The sequence below is a fragment of the Gouania willdenowi genome, chromosome 19 (genome assembly GCF_900634775.1).
Source record: "Gouania willdenowi chromosome 19, fGouWil2.1, whole genome shotgun sequence".
NCBI classification, from domain to species: domain Eukaryota; kingdom Metazoa; phylum Chordata; class Actinopteri; order Blenniiformes; family Gobiesocidae; genus Gouania; species Gouania willdenowi.
In genome coordinates, this window is record NC_041062.1 from 11,890,604 (window position 1) to 11,907,395 (window position 16,792).

At 39.1% G+C, this 16,792-nt stretch overlaps 2 protein-coding genes across 13 annotated transcripts in view; both read right to left on the reverse strand.

The window, feature by feature from the left end:
- Nucleotides 1–595: 595 nt before the first annotated feature.
- mki67 (marker of proliferation Ki-67) lies at nucleotides 596–9,825 on the reverse strand. Of its 4 annotated transcripts, none has more exons than XM_028475399.1 (18): nucleotides 9,642–9,825; nucleotides 9,076–9,172; nucleotides 8,668–8,749; nucleotides 8,423–8,538; nucleotides 8,116–8,185; nucleotides 7,945–8,008; nucleotides 7,159–7,728; nucleotides 6,839–7,065; nucleotides 6,645–6,737; nucleotides 6,017–6,578; nucleotides 5,725–5,843; nucleotides 5,418–5,595; nucleotides 5,187–5,330; nucleotides 3,947–5,097; nucleotides 3,760–3,802; nucleotides 3,624–3,671; nucleotides 2,266–3,015; nucleotides 596–2,140 (listed from the first exon to the last, which is right to left on the reverse strand). In XM_028475399.1, exons 2-18 carry the CDS (start codon nucleotides 9,162–9,164, stop codon nucleotides 678–680), a joined length of 5,769 nt encoding a protein of 1,922 aa, XP_028331200.1. In that variant the 5' UTR covers nucleotides 9,165–9,172; nucleotides 9,642–9,825; the 3' UTR covers nucleotides 596–677. The 4 variants fall into 4 exon arrangements, with proteins under 4 accessions (XP_028331200.1, XP_028331201.1, XP_028331199.1 ...); XM_028475400.1 differs by having other exon boundaries at nucleotides 6,017–6,509; nucleotides 6,597–6,737; XM_028475398.1 differs by having other exon boundaries at nucleotides 6,017–6,509; nucleotides 6,564–6,737.
- Nucleotides 9,826–14,188: 4,363 nt separating this feature from the next.
- The window catches only part of raraa (retinoic acid receptor, alpha a), a 181,907-nt gene continuing 179,303 nt past the window's right edge, over nucleotides 14,189–16,792 (reverse strand). For 7 of the 9 annotated variants that reach the window (XM_028475405.1, XM_028475406.1, XM_028475403.1 and 4 more), the window contains 2 exons: nucleotides 16,476–16,634; nucleotides 14,189–15,254 (listed from right to left, as the gene is read on the reverse strand). In XM_028475405.1, coding sequence (XP_028331206.1) covers nucleotides 15,058–15,254; nucleotides 16,476–16,634 — 356 coding nt within the window. In that variant the 3' untranslated portion in view covers nucleotides 14,189–15,057. Of the gene's footprint in view, nucleotides 15,255–16,475; nucleotides 16,657–16,792 lie in introns of all 9 variants that reach the window. The other 2 variants (XM_028475402.1, XM_028475410.1) reach the window with 2 other exon arrangements.

Here is a 16,792-nt window from a genome sequence, read left to right on the forward strand (position 1 = left end):
AACTTCATATTAAAATCACGAATAAAATCTAAAAATTAAAATCACAATGCACTTTAAATGAAGACCACCAGCTTTGTCCCATTGGGCATTAAAGGAAGTATCCTATATCAATTTGTCAAAGAGTCAACATATAAAAATTAAATGCATTGAATAATTTAGACTTTAATATCCATGTTTTCATGAGAATTTAGAAATAGCCAAAGAAAACATGAAAACCTGACCACTAAAAATCTATGGATTTCTTTTATTTTAGAGAAAACTGACCATGTACAAATGTCCTATCTTTTCTAACATTTAAGGTTTAAAACTTTCTGTAACAGTACTTAATACTTCAACATAGGTTAAATTCATTTAGATTAAAAATCATTTTACTTACAATCATACAGTGAATTCAAGGAAGAAGAAAAAACAAGCCTTTGTAGCAAAAAAACATTTAATAATAATATTTTCCAATGCAAAATATATCATGAAAAACTTTCAAAAGATTATGTATAAAACAAAAAAACCTGAACCCAAACAATTGAACAATTCCCTGAAATGTTTAAAAAAAAAAAAAAAAAAAAAAAAAACAACAACTTTGAAAAGCAGTGCTGGTTGAAGATTTAAAACTAAGCAAAGGAGTTATAAAGTTAAAGAGTTAAAAAAAAAAAAAGTTATTTTAAGATAATTATTTACATCTATTTCTTGGCCGATCTGCCTCGTCGAGTTTTAGGTTGAATTTCCTGCTCTGCCTTGTTCATTTGGTCTTGCTTGCTTGTTGTTTCTTCATTTTCAGGAACCATCTGAACCTTTGCTCCTCTCCTGGCTCTCTTTGCAGGCTGAATTTCAACCATTTTCCCTGAGAGGTTTTCCTCTTCAGTTGAGTTGGTTACACATTTGCTTTCAATGTCAACCTTGGGCTTTCGTCCTCGTGTGGCCTTCACGGGCGTGACTTCTGGAATCTCAAAAACATGCACATCTGAACGCCACCTTACGCATCTTGTAGACTGCTTTGCTTTCCCATTACACTTGTTAGAGTCTTCAGATGTCCTGGTCTCAGTGGACACGGTGTCATCATCTGCGATGGGCTTTGCTGCTGCTCTTCTGCCTCTTTTACGTTGTTGTTCGGAACTGATTTCAGCAGGAACCGTAGTAGCTTCCCGCGCCCTTTTTGCTGGGGTTACTTGTGCGGTCTTGTTTTTCTCAGAAGTTTTCGTTCCTCTGGTCTTCTTCTGTTGAACGATCTCCAGCACAGGTTGGTCATCTGTTTTTTCTTCAATCTCTGGCTCATGTTCATCAATGACTTCTTCAGACATTTGCTTGGGTTTTCTGCCTCGTCTGGGTTTTTCATTGACATTCCCAACAGCAGTGACCTCCTGAACGTTGGATTCTATGATGGCCAAACTCTCTGGTTCTTGGCTTGCTTTCTGTTCTCCCCTCCTAGACTTGGGCACGGCTGGCAGCGTTGTCTCCTCATCAGGAGGAGTAGTGTCTATCCTCTCTTGGTCATGGTGAACATCTCTTGTTTTTCTTGTTTTCTTTGCAGGCTGTTGGGAAACTGAATCCTCACTGTTGTCAACCATTGTTTTTTCCTCTTCTTCCAGTTTGGCTTTCCTTCCCCTTTTCCCCCGGACTGAAGACTGGGGCTGCGTGGAAGCCACCACAGCATCTTCTGCCTCTTCACTCACTACAGCAGGATCATTCTTGGCCTTTCTTCCTCTCCTGGGTTTTTCTGCAGCCTGTTCAACCTTAGCTTCAACCACAACTTCTTGGTCATCATCTTTAACCATTGCTTGTTTAGCTTTTCTACCTCTTTGTGGTTTAATTACAACTTCTTCGGTTTGTGGTTCATTTTCTTGAGTGACATCTTGAGAGTCAGGGGAAGTTCCAGTTACAACTTGTGATTCAGCAGGGCTTTCTTCACAATTTGCATTCCTGCCTCTCGTGCTGCGTTTAACAACAGCTTCCGGTTTTCTCCCTCGTCTTCCTTTGACTGGAGCAGAGTCGATGGCTGCCTCCTGTGTGTCGACAATTTCTTTAGCTCTTCTCCCTCTAACAGGTTTCTTGTTTGCGTCAGGTTTGTCAGCATCAGGCACACAGTCACTTTCAGAAGCGTGGGGAAGCAACACCTCTTTCTGTTCGATGAGGTCTTCTGTTGCATCTGTGTAAACAATACAAACATGTTCAGAAGTCTTGCTTACATTTTACCATGCAAAATAAAGCTATTGAATTACTTCTATGTAGTCAGATTAGTTTTAGATTGGATTAAATATGCTGAGCATTTACCTTTGATTGTGACAATTTGAGGCTCATCTTGATCTGTCACCGATATTTCAGGCTGAATATTTTTTCTTCCTCGTTTGGGTTTCAAAGCGTTCTCTAATGGTGCAGCAGTATCAGTTTTGAGCTCAACATCAACAGTGGGGCTTTGTTCAATCTTCTTGGGTTCTGGTGTCTTTTCAGGTTCTGCAATAATTTCCTTGACCACTTTAATTTGATCCTCAGAAACCACCTTGGCTTTTCTTCCTCTCTTCAGCTTGGGTGGAACATTGGAAGAAGGAGCACTTTCCTCCACTAAAAGCTCAACTTCATCACAGACGTGTGCCTTTCTGCCTCTTGTCCCCCGTGTGGCAGCAGTTGGTGCTGCGGATTCATTTTTTCTTCCTCGTCTTGCTCTGACAGGAACAGTGATTTCAGGAGTTTCCTCTTTGGATTCCACAACTTTTGCCCTCCTACCGCGCACTGATTTCTTCTCATGGACAGACTCTACAGCAGCTGCATCCATCTCTGCTACTTTGCTGGTCAAAGGTTCCTCTTCAGGTTGCAAATTCTCACTGACGTCCTCCAAAGCACCTGCATCTATCTCTGTTACTTCACTGGCCAAAGGTTCCTCTTCAGGATTCAAACTCTCACTGACGTTGTCCTCTATCGGTTCATCAACACATGGATTCTCCTCTGCAGTAGACAGAGGAACAGTTTCCACAGATTCGGATACGCTTTCATGTTGTCCTTCAATGGCAACTTCATTTTCTGCATCTTTTAGGGAAGCAAAAAAAAAAAGATTTAGAGATTTTATGGATAACAACTTGCTGCAAAATCGGAGGAATTCACATTACACTCTTAAAAAGCAATAAGTGACCCAAATTATTTAAAACAATGTTATCAAAGAGCCATAATTAACTTGTATTGATGACAAAAATGACTCCCACTAGCAGCGAAAATGAGAATGCTCAGGTTTTTTTTTTTTTTTTAGAAACTACTATTTTGTATAACTTGGTCAATTTTCTATTTTCACAAATTTTTATGGTCAATCATAGCAGAAAAAAACAAAACAAAAACAGTTGTTACTAAATAAAATGTTTCTAACTTTACCACTTTCAAATGTAACACTGGACATTGACAGGCAGGTTTTTCACAAGTTCAGTTTGCTTGAAATGTTATTACGTCAATTTAGATGTTACGGAAAAAAAACAAAAACTATTCTTGAAATTACCAAAAATAAATAAATAAAACAATAGATTTAAGTTTACCTCATCTTTCATGGTTTTTTTTTTTTTTTTAAGATATTGTTAAAATTTAGAAAGTAAAATAGGAAGCAATTAAAAAGCAAACAAAACAAAAAAAACATTGATCTTTTTTTTTACCATTTGAAACGTCATCTGGTTGATGCTCATCTTCAGCAAATTGTATCTCTGAATTAACACACAAGAGCCAGAAAAGCATTTTTTGAAGTTAGTAATTACTTGGTATGAATACATATTCTGATGAAGACAAACCAACCTTGTGCCACATCCTCATTGTTCACAGGAACCAAATTTTCATCCTGTAGGGAATGAAGTTGAAATTAAAACCATAAATTTGGAACAAAATATGTTAAACAGAAGATATTGTAATTCAAGTGAAATCCATGTATTTTCTATTATAGATTGTAGCACTTTAAGAAGAGTTAATTTAGTTATTTTATTACCGCGATTGTCTCCAAATGCTCAACAGGTTCCTCCAGCAGCTCTTTCAGGCCTTCAAAATCATCGACCGGAGCAGTGCCTCGTAGTCTGGGTGATTTCATCAGCCTCTTGATCCCAAAGTTCTTCTGAACAGCTGTTCCTTTTTCTTTAGGAGTTTGCAGAAGCCTCTTCACACCAACCATGTCTTCAACTGGAACAGCCTTGACCTTAGGGGTTTGCATCATTCTCTTGACACCTGTCAGACACTCCCGTGGGGAACTCCTCTGGTGGGGGGTTTTCTGCTCTTCAACCTGTTGCTCCTGGGGTTCTTCAGCACTATTCAAAGTCACATCAACAGTAACCAAGGGAGTCATGGAAAGTTTTTTTATTTCTGAGACGCACACTGGTTGTTCAGGCCCCCGTTGTGGAGTCTTCATAAGGCTCTTCACAACAACCGTGTCTTCAGCTGAGGCAGCCTTGACCATAGGGGTTTTCATCATGCTCTTGACTCCAGTCAGACACTCTGATGGGGAACTCTTCTGGTTAGGGGTTTTCTGCTCTTCAGCCTGTTGTACGCTGGCTGATTGCTCCTGGGATTCTTCAGCACTGTTCAAGCTCACATCACCAACAACTAAGGGAGTCATGGAAAAGCTTTTTACTAATGAGAGACACTCTGGTTGTTCAAGCTCCTGTTGTGGAGTCTTCATAAGTCTCTTCACACCAGTAAGACACTCTTCCTGCTCAACTTTCTGCTTGGGCGTTTTCAGCAATTTCCCCCTCAGATCCTCAATAGGCTCCGACTTTTGTTTTGGAGTTTTCATCAACCTCTTCACTCCAGAGAGACGCTCAGGCGGTTCGGGCTTCTGTTTTGGAGTTTTTAACAGTTTACCTCTCAAATCTGCAACAGGCTCACCTTTCTGTCTGGGTGTTTTCATCAGCCTCTTTACTCCAGTGAGACACTCTGGCATATCTGGCTTTTGTTTGGGAGTTACAGCCTTCGATTGCAAATCAGTAGGAATGAGCTCACTCGAATCAGAAGTGACATTTAAGACAGAGAAATCACCGCTCGAGCCAGAATCTTTATCTCCATCAAAAAGACGCTGAACAGCTTCACTGTTATATCTGCTGCTCTTTGCTGTGGATGCAACACTTAGTGGAGACACCATCATTTCCCCTGGAAGAGAAGTCAAATGTTTTAATTGGAGGGGGATATTTTATATGCTTTATGGTTAACAGAAACCTTCAAGCACAAAAGTGATTTACCTGGTTCTTCAGGTGTGTTTAATGCTGAAGGGTCAGTAATGGGTGTGGGCTGACCAGCTGGAGTCTCTGTGGCTTTGCTCTCATCGATCTTCATAGACTTCCTCTTTCTTGCAGTTACTGGTGTTTTAAACATTTCAGTTAAACCTGCGAAAAAAAAAAAAAAAAAAAAAAAACATCACTGTAGACCAAAGAAAGAAATCCCATTGAATCTGATGCAAAATAAACAATTACCAGTTAAGTCCTCATCCATTTTCATGTTCTTTTTGAGGAGAGCGATGTTGGTGACCACCTTTGGCACAGTGCCAACTGAATGGGCAACTGCTCGTTTGTGAGCTCTGCCTACGACGATGGTAACTGGTGAATCTGCATGACCGGTACTCATGTGGCCTTTCAGCTTTCTGGCAGGAGTCTAAAATGATGCAAGACAAACACAGCCGTTTAAAGGGCATCATTAATCCAAGAGTTGTTATAAAAGCAGTAACCAACTGCAAATAAATAACAAACAGAAATCAAATAAGTAGACAGTGCATAAAATTACCTTCATCTTGGGTTTGGATGCAGCCTTCGGTTTTTTCTTTTGTGGAAGATTGGTTTTAGTGGCAAGAACTTGAGCCTTGGGTTTCCCGTATTTGACCACATCTGCCCAGCAGTTAGAAACTAGGAGGATTCAGAAAAAACACATTTAAGAATGAACACATTTTCTATCATGTCTTACAGCTGTAGGCACTAAAGATAAATGCTTTCTAAAATGTGCTCATCAAGGGTGGCTAAAACAACAATTCTAATTAACCACAAACTTCCAACCTAAGATATGACAGGGTTTCACTCACTTTTTATTGATGCTCGTGAAACACCACTCCTTTGGATGACCTTTAAGGCGCTCTTTGACAGATTTTGAGTTCTCTTCGAGGTACTCTTCATGCTCTTCCTTCTTAAAGGTATTTTAGGGGTAGTAGTGACTGAAAGCACTGGAGCAGCGACAGCATCAATCTTTGTAACTGGAGAGGGTGTCCCGATAAGTGACACAGAGAAACGTCCCCGCACTGTGGGTGTCTGGGCCGTAACACACAGTGGAGTTTCTGGCTTTGCGTTGATATCCGGAGAAGCAGGGCCGGATCCAAGAGACAACCTTTTTCCAGATGAAGCATCTCTTTTGGGAGTGGCAGATTTGTGTTGTTTACTGGCAACAGGTGTTGATTTGTTTGATGCGACACTTGCAGGAGATGGTTTTGGGGATTTTGGCAACATGTCTTTCGGGGAAGGTGATTTTTCTTTCTTGATTGAAGTCTTTGTAGCGGAGGCCGCCTTGGACTTGGGAGAAACCTTGGGAGAGGCCGCCTTGGACTTGGGAGAGGCCGCCTTGGACTTCGGAGAAACCTTGGGAGAGGCCGCCTTGGACTTCGGAGAAACCTTGGGAGAGGCCGCCTTGGACTTTGGAGAAACCTTGGGAGAGGCCACCTTGGACTTTGGAGAAGCTTTTGCAGGAGCTGGAGAGGCATTCTTGGGGGATTTAGTTTTTGACTTAAGTGTAGGATGATGACCATCTAATCCCTGTAAAGGGGGCAGGACATGTACACATAAATATAAAAGTGCGCACACACAAATTACACACACCAAGCCTTAAGAATTACAACCTAATTGTGAAATCTTACTTTCATCAAGCCAATGACAGACGCCCGTCTAAGGAGAGACCGTTTGGGCTTCAGAAGAGACAAGCTTCTACGTGGAGCGGCTCCTTTACGCAGTGGAGAGTCAGGGGGCAGGCGCTTGTCAAAGAACTCTGGGCTCAGATAACCACCAAACGAAACTCGTTTCCTCTTGTTTTTGGAGTCGGGCAAGTCTGTTCCAAGTTCTCCACTTTTGCGCTTTGTAGATCCTCCTTTTAGACACAAAAGGAAACATGAAGAAAACAAGTGTAAACTACAAAAACCAGACACCAGTCATACATTTAAAATATATATTTTGTTAATACCTTCTTTTGGTGATGCTTTCTCTGCAGAGACCTTGTTTTCCTCACTCTTCCTCCTTCCAGGTGACTTGGGTGTAGCGGTAATTTGCTCAATAACCTCACCAACAGTGAACCTCTTTGGAGTTGAACTGTTTCTCTTCCTGGGTGGAGTGGCTTCAGACTTGGTACCTTGGCTATTTTCACTCACGCCGGGGGAAACAACTTCAGTGCAAGGAAGATTAGAAGACCTCCTCTGCTTCTTCATGGACTGTGGTGTGCTATTAACACTTTGAGATGCAAAGACTTTCACTCCATCCTTTCTTGGAGTGATGCCATCTTCTGTGATGACAGACTTTCTCACTGAGGTGGGTTTAGTAAAAGAGAAACTTGAGGACGGGGTCTGTGGCACACTGACTGATGACTTTCGAGGAGTCTTGACATCCAACGATTTTTTGATCATTTGATACAGATCATTGAAAGGGGAGCTGTTTTTGCTTTGACCCTGGCTACCTTCTTCTTTAGACTCCATTTCCAAGGTTTTATCCAGTGATCGCTGAATGTTGCCAATGTTGGTTCCATCTTTGAGGTGAGGGCCTGGGTTAATAAAAAATAAAAGACAAGAATATGAGCTTCACATAATGGCAGGCAAGAGAATACAATAAAAATTGGGCAATAATGCAAAAATAAAAAGAATGTGGATGCTGCAAAAAAAAAAAAAAAGTAACAAATTGACAGCTTTCTTTTTCTGTTTATTATTTGAAGCGCCTGAAGGGTTCCAAAATGTTCTGACCACCAAGTATAAATACCAACCTGCACTCTTTCGGCCCCCTCCTTCAATGATTCCAGAGTCTCCCACCTGTTGATCTTGAAGAACCTGAATAAAGACATTTAAAATAACATTTTAGCATGCCCACATTAGAAAATATCTACTTTTAAAGAGTCCCAAAAAGACACAATTCCGTAGTAGTGATAAAATAGTACTTTGAGAGTTTCAGTTCTGCCTCCTCTGGAAGACCTCTTCTTTGGCGTCGGTGCTGGAGGGTACTCGAACCTGAAATGATTGCACCAGGAGGAGAAAAACAATTTACCATCATTAAATCTGCTTAAAACCATTTAACGGGACTACAACTAAAGCCTCATATGCAACACCTGAATTAGAATCTAGCTTTTTGATCTGTGTACCTCCACACAACAAAAACAAATGCTAACTCACCATAATTTCTCTCATATGACCAAAATATAGAATAGGATTTGCATTTTTAAAAAGTATTAGTATTTTTTTACTCACCTGAAAGATCGATCAATAATTGTTATAAGATCTCCATGTTTCAATCGGTCGGACTGCTTCAAAACTTCCCCATTTACACAGATGGGATTCACTGCACTCAAATTTGTCAAAATGACCTAGGAAAAACAATATACGTGAGCATATGTCAGTGTTAAATTTTTTAAAAAAAAAAATACAGACAGAATTTTCCAAACAATACATTAAATCTTGAACTATGACCTTTCTGAAAGATTATTGTTCTGTACCTCTTTGTTTTCATTAAAGTCAATTCTGCAATGCTCCTTTGAGACTTGTGGAAGCTGAATACGAATGTCGCAGTCAGGCTTTCTGTAATGACACAAAAGGGGAAGAAACATATTTAAACTGTAAAGAAATGTTTAGGGCATTGCTACAGTGTTTTAAGATGTTATAAACATTTGTGAAGGTATGGAATAAAAATACAGTTTTCATACAATGAATGCCATAGTTATATATAATGCAACAATGTAAAATCAAAAAGGCATTCAATTAAGAAGAGAGAAGATGGACTCTACTATTTAAGACAGAACCATTATGTAATATTCAGAATGAAAAACAATTAACTAATATTATCCTTTAACGCTGATGATGGTCAGGTTTGAACAACTAAAAATGAAACAATGAAATGCCCTCACCGTCCAAATAAGCAAGTTGCAGTAAGAGGAAATTCGGTCCCATCTCCTCCGCTCCTTTTGATCACCACTATTTTTCCATGTAATGGCATTTTGTCACCTGAAATAAGACAAAACACGGAAATGAAATGAGGTGAAATAGTTGCAGCACCCACTGTTAGAAAAACAATGCCAAACAGGATATTTAATGTCATTTAAATTTAAAGAACGGGGTGAAATGTGAATTGGGTAACAACAACTTCGTCACCTTTCTTTATTTCTTAGCTAAACATTTTGATGTGAATCAAACCTAAGGCGACTTAGCATTAGGAAGGTAAACATAACTTAAAGCGCTGAAATTTGGATTAGCTAACCTCAGGGTTGGCTAACATGTACCCCACGTGTAGCCTTGGTAGCTTGCAGATAAAACACATTAATAAAATTATATCATTAAAAATATATTTTACACATATAAGACAGTTAAAAGGTTTTGTTTGTTATTTTTTAATATACTTTTATCGATGAGTGGGTTAGATAAGCAGGTCACGTAGTAGCTGTACAATCATGTAAAAGGAAACAATAAGTTTTACCTGTATCTTTACCGGACAGTCTGCTCAATTATGCATCCGCTTCTGGCACGCCATATATCTTAACCACACGAAGAATAAAAAAACTCAACTATGAGCAGTTTTATGCGACATAAAGCAACATTTACCCTGTGGTAAGTGTGGCTCAAGCTAACTCTGTTTTAACAGCCGTGTGTGTTCGTCTCTCGTCTCCCTCAAAGACTCGGCGACATATCGTTCCGCCAAAATACAAACTTATCGCAACAGCTTAAAATAAACTTCGAGTGGTAAACATTTTGTAAAATACACCCGTGGGATAGTGTGTCTGTGAATTAAAAACGTTACATTATCAATTACATTAGATTAAATTATAATTTAGTGGGAGGAACTATTTTATTTACAATCCTGGCGGAAAGATTTTGTCACGGTGATGCGGTGTGAATTTAAAATGTGTTTGAAATTCCGCGCGAAGGCTTGTGATTGGTTAGATGTAGGACCCTGTATGTAGGGGCGGAGCCTGTGGTTTGCTGTTTGCACTATTCCGGTTCCGGCGCATTTATATTGTATATACATAAATAAATGGGACTGCAGGTGATTCTACTTTTTTCTATAGCCAATTTTCTGCGTTTTCAAAAAAAATTTTTTTTTTTACAAGCAGTAATTGTGCTTAAAAAAAAAAAAAAAGTATACTGTGTGAAGATTTTGTGCTACTTACTGCCATCCTCTGGTCAAGAGGAGTATTACGATTCCCCTGTAAATGACTACTACAACTACAACTACTACTACTACTACTACTCCTACTACTACTACTACTACTACTACTACTACTACTACTACTACTACTACTACTGCTACTACTACTGTTTAGGAATAAATGTTATACTATAATATGTAAGAATGAATATGATTACATTTATGCATCTTTGGACTAAACAAGCAAAGCAACTGTTTCAGTCTGCCCCAGGGCAGCTGTGGCTACAATAGTAGTTTACCACCACTAAGTGTGGAGTGAAAGAATAATCCCTTAATTCTGTAAAGCGACTTTTAGTATCAAAAAAGCACTATAAAAAATTGATGTATTATTATTATTATTATTAGGGGTGGGCGATACAAAGCTCACGATAACGATTATGTCACAATATGACGATACTGCGATTATCGATATATTGGTCAGAAATCAATCTACGATAATCTATGACATAACAAGAAACAAAAAAATGAAGTGAAAAAATACAATTTTTATTTTATATACTGTATCTGAAAGACAATAAATTGAAAAAGTGTCCTATGAACAGTGACACTATTTTAGTGCAAGATTTCTGTAAATAAGTGTCAACATACCAATGTAAATGAATAAGTATTTTCAATAGTGCTTTCTGTAAACAAAAAATAGGGTCTTTTCTCACCAGTGACACCATTATAGTGCAATATTCCAGTAAACAATATATTGGTTCCTTCTACAAACAGTGACAACATTTCTGTGAAGACGTACCTGCACATTTTAGTGAAAAAGCAGGAAAGGTTTTGAAAAAAAAAACAAAAAACGATATGTCATGGCAAATTTTATATTCATCATCATATCCTCAAATGTATGTTCATGTGTACAATTTGTCATGTTTTAATACATGACGACTCCATTAATCTTTACACTTTTGAACAGCTGAATCATGATTAAACAGTACAGATCGTATTATTCTCAGTGCAGCACAGTCTCTGCCAAGGACATACACTGACGTACACACTTATCAAGACAGATAAAGACTGGAGCCAAACCTTCTCATAACATCTTCATCATCCTCCAACATTGCCACTATGGGCATCTGACTCCCTCCCTTTTGTCTCTCACTGTTGGGACCTTTTCTTATCTGTATAAAAAGCTTAAGCTTTGAAACTGTCAGGGCGGGGCGCGGCACTTCCTTTGGACGTCCGCCTGGACGGACGCTAATTTTGTTTCACTTTGTTCCACTTTGTATTCTTTTATTTAGTTTAGAATAAAATCATTTTTTATTAAATCATCAATGCTTCTCCTGGATTCTATCATTCAACCAGAGCAATGAATCATGTCTCAAATGAGGTCAACCGTAAATTCTGCCGTAACAGATACTTAGAGCGAGCATATCAATAATCAATCGTGCGAAAAAATAATGCGATATATCGCTGTATCGAGATATAGTCACACTCCTAATTATTATTATACAGCACACATAAAGTCACATGCACAGCTGATGTTTTAAGGTGATTACCTTCTGGTTTGTCATTAAACCACCAATTAAAAATTACTTTTCAATAAAAATAATAAGAATAGACTTCACTATATTACGGCTGGTTACTAATAATAAAAGAGAGCTGTAGTTTCTTGTTAAATACGTTTGAAGCCATTTAAAATATTTATAGTTAGGCATATAAAGCTAATTTTATTCTGCAACTGGGAAAAGTGGACACAGAATATTTCATCACCTACTATGGACAGTTATTAATACATTTTGCTTCCAATTGTCTATGCATCGCTAATGGGTCAAATATGATTCAGATTTGGCAGTGAATTTATTTGACAAGTGCTTTATTACCTTATTCTCACATTGTATTTTAAAACTAAAATGCAAAACTTACCAAGTAAAATCCTCAATAAAGAACAAAGTCGGACACAAAAAATCAGTTCCAGTTACTTGCCATGATTTATAGTTTTTTGTTAGTTTGTGTTGTTGTTGTTTTTTAAATTACAGTTGTGAACATATAATACATAAATGTTTTGCTACCAGCATCATATTTTTTATTCCTTTATTGTTTATAATACATGCAGTATATAAATCTGCTGAAAAGAAGTTCTTTCTTTTATTAACAATCCTTTGAAAAACCATTAAAAGTGATGAGGGTCATAGATTTGTTTTAGTCCAAATCAAATCAAAACATTGGATAAATTATTAATCAATATGGTCAATATTGTTCTGCATTAGGAGTCACTTTGAAGGGTTGACCAACAGCATGCTAGAAATAATATACTAAGACACATTTTGTTCTTTTTAATGATGTATTGTGCATGAATATGATCATATCCGAAATAACTTAAACAAACGACACGAAAAACAAAACACAGACTTTCAATATTAAATGTTCTTCTTTTTTTTATTGTTTTTTTAAATTTTCTTTTTTTTAACCGCTGCATAAATCTTGACAAAATTGCAACACATTTCATACTTCTCAAACTGACTGTGTGTCTGTTATTATCCCAGATTAGCTGTGGGGGGGGGGTTGGGATGTTGTGCGATGTTCTGGACATGTTAAAAGTCCTAAAATGATGAAAGCAGCTTGAACCGTACATTTAAAAATTACACATGAACATCTCACGAGACTGCACACTGGCCTCCTATGCTGCGTCACGCTGAGCGCTCGGGGTCGACACCTTTTTCTGTAGAAGCCCTGGTCAACCAGGTCAAATAAAAGTGAATCGACTGAAGAAAAAAAAAAATACAATTAAATGTCGGGGGGGGGGGGCTCAGTAGCAGAAGTGTGATTTAACATGTGCGTTTGTGATTGGAGGCTAAGGGGGTGCAGCACAGAACACATACAAATAACAGGCCAAGCATACAGAATGAGTCCTTCCTGAGACATTGGTGTGTGTGTGTGTGTGTGTGTGTGTGTGTGTGTGTTTGTGTACAGTACTGATGGTCTGGATGGTGAAGGCGTTCTGGTGTAAAGTGATTCACAGGGAGAAAGGTTGCTCTGGATGTGCTAAAAAGTCACATCCTTTATTCTACCAAAGGTTGCCTGGAGTGAGATCTATGAGGACGTCGCTGACTGACATCACATTAAAGGACCTGCACAGGGTAGAAGGGACCGCTACAATCTAGTCTTATTCTGTCTGCTACAGATCGATCCATTCAGAGAGTAATGAGAATCACTCGTGTTTAATACAGAGTATATTTACACCATTCTTCACATTTCCCCCCCCCCTCTGAAACCAAGCTGGAGCCTGCCATGCTACAGACGGCATCTCGCTCGCTCCATCTCTGAGTAAAACTCTCTTTTTGCTACGGAAAGCTATACGTAATAATCTGTTTGGACAAGGAAAAATGGGGGCAACGGTTGAAATTCTTTGTGAAAGCCACATTCTGACCAGCCAGTGATTGGTGAAGGGTCTGTCTGAGTATTTAGATGGTCACAAAAAACATGAAAGGACTTCCTTCAGTAAAAATGTGCTCAAAATGTCTTTTTTTTTTTTTTCTTAAATCACAAACCTATAAACAAAACACAAAAGGAATTCTTTAAAAAAAAAAAAAAAAAAAATCAGGTGAAGCCTAAAAACTCTTCATAGTCTTAAAGAAATGTATACAGCTTATATACACAAACTCAAAGGCTACTTAAAATATACCTTGATAATGCATCTTCAATAATTTGATTTCTTGAAAGGACCTGTGACCATATCATACAAACAAGTTATACAATCAGTTTTTCCAACTCCTGGAAAAGAAAAAAAAAGAAGAAAAAAAACAAAAGAAGGAAAACAAATCCAACCTGGAAGTGTCGGCGATATTCATTGCGACTTGTTTTCTGTGCACAGTTGTGTGTCTGTATGTTGTGTGCGTGTGTGTGTGTGTGTGTGTGTGTAGAATGGAGAGAAATTTAAACATTTCAACTCTTTTTTTTTTTTTTTTTTTTGTTCATCAAAATAACGTACAGTAGCTGAGACGTCTTTCTCAGTACTCTCAATGAGTATGAAAGGATTCAAAGGGTGAAGGAGTACGACAAATTCTAATCTCAATTCAGAAAACATGTCCTCATTTCAACCAGCAATCTCTTCCCGGACATGTCAAACACAATAGTTCCTTATTTTCTATATATTTATATATCTTTTGTACGAAATCTGTTTTTTTTTTTAAAACTGAAAAAAAAAAAAGACCCACAAAGTCTTTGAGGAGAAGGGTCTGTAAGTCCAAAAGTTGCATTCTGCCTCAGAGTACAACAAAAAGTGTCTGGTGTTTATCAAGTCAGTCTTTATTCATTGTTCTGATGTTTTTCTGTCTGACCCGTGCCCTTCCCACTCCCACTTTCATCCAAAAATCTCTCACTGGTGCATCCAGATTTGATTCCCTCAGTCGTTTTGGGAGAAAGGGCGAGCGAGCAGGGCCAGCAGTGGAGAGAACAGGGTAAAAAGGAGGAAAAGTCATCAGCAGTGTTTACGGTGCGGTATCTCCGAGGCATTCTGTTTACTCCGACCTGCCCAAGCCTCTCCTTCCCTCCCACCGGGGGCAGTGTTTCCAGAGTGAGTGAAAGCAGATCAGGACATTTGGTGGGTTTGTGTGGTGGGAGAGGAGGAGCTCAGCTTTGCCAGTGCCCCGTGTTCAGCAGTTCGGGTCAACGCCCTCCTCCTTTTCCCGCTCCTCTTCACCTCCAGGAAGAGACGGAGAGGAACAAAACAAGAACAAAAAACAGTGGGCTGTTACTATGGCGATTGAGTGGCTGGACTGCTTTGGGCAGAGCTGGGGGAAAGACTGGGGCTGCAGCTGCCTGGGGGGGCGCCGCTGGGCCGGCCGCCAGCAGCGCCGCTTTCCAGGCCTTCTGAGTTCTCCAGCATCTCCTGGATGAGAGGTGGCATGGAGCCTGGGATCTCCATCTTTAGTGTGATGACACGCTCGGCCCCTGCAGAGAAAGAGTGAAAACATTAACCACCAACATTAATACGGTTCCCACACTTTTTTCACAAAAATGAGCGGACCTTTCCAGTGTAACAGAGGTCTGACAGTGTGCCACAGTTAGTAACAATAGTTGCTTCCATCACTTAGCTATCATATAGCATTGAACAATGGCACAATTGCCTTTGACACCCATTTTGCAATATTTTTGCAAAATAACGATGCATCCGCAATTGAATGTAACATTAAACAACAACTCACTGTTACCGTGTTTAAGTATAAGATGACAATTTAAATTTGCTTTTTATTTAAATACGATGTACTGCACAAAGTGTTAGGTTTAAAGGTGCAGTCAGCAACTCTTATAAAAGTTACTTTTTGTCATATTTGCTAAAGCTGACACTATGTAAGGACAGCTTTACATGAAACTAGTAGTTTGTGTGAAAAAAACAGGCTCATTGAGCCACCACTGCTGCCTTATGCACCGCGACCGAGCAAAAAGAACCAATCAGAGCCAGGATTGTGTTTGATGGACTGTCTGACAGCTGTTGCTCACAGTCCCCGCCCCTGTCCTGGGACTGGAGCGCCGTCTTTTTTTGTGCAGTGTATGTATGGTCTGGAGGAGTAGAAGATGGAATTGGTGATTTTTCTGCTTGAAAGGTAATTACTGCTGCTTGATTTACATTATGTTTGATTCGTAATTGTTACACTAGAACCCTGTACTGCATGTGTTGTTCATGTGCGCGCAGCAGCCTCCCTGTGAGCTGCTGTAAGTGACATTGCTGCTGCTGCTGAGGTGTGTGCACATTGAGAGAGAGTGCTTTTAACAGAGCATGTCATATTACTGTGATGTTGCTGTCGGACTAACGTTAGCTTGTTAGCCCCTCTGAGGGAGGGACTTTGGAAAGTTTGGAGGCAGGGCAAGAGAGCAGCGGGGAAGGAGGGGGAGAGAGAGATCTGAGAGTTGCGGACTGCGCCTTTAAAGACTTGCTTAACGTCCCATAGTAATAGCAAAGGTTGGATTTTAAACATTAAAATAAAATATGCGACTTTACCAAAACAGTTCAATTATTCCATGAATTTTCAAGACTGGAAAATCGTGTTTTCAAACTCCATAACTTTTCCATTAACTTCATGACCGTGGGGACCCTGTAATATTCTCACAGCACAACTCAAGTGTTCTTTCATTTATTATATATATAAATATATAAAAATGAAGAGTGTATACCTTTAGCGCTGATGCTCCTCAGATCAGTGATCTTCATCAGCATTTTAGGAAACATGTGAGGTTTGTGGGGTCTCCTCTTCCGAACATATATCTTCAGCGCTTCCAAAAGCGGCTCCTGCAGGACATCTACCTTGTCTGCCTCTTCTAAATCCTGACGATCTGAGAAAAACCCACAGCAACTCTTTAATGAACCCAAAGTGATCATACAATTAATCTCAAATGTAAAAATCAAAAGACAATACAAAATCTTATTCTTTTCAACCCCCAACACACAGACACATGCACACACAATACAGGAACAACTACATGCTAGTAAA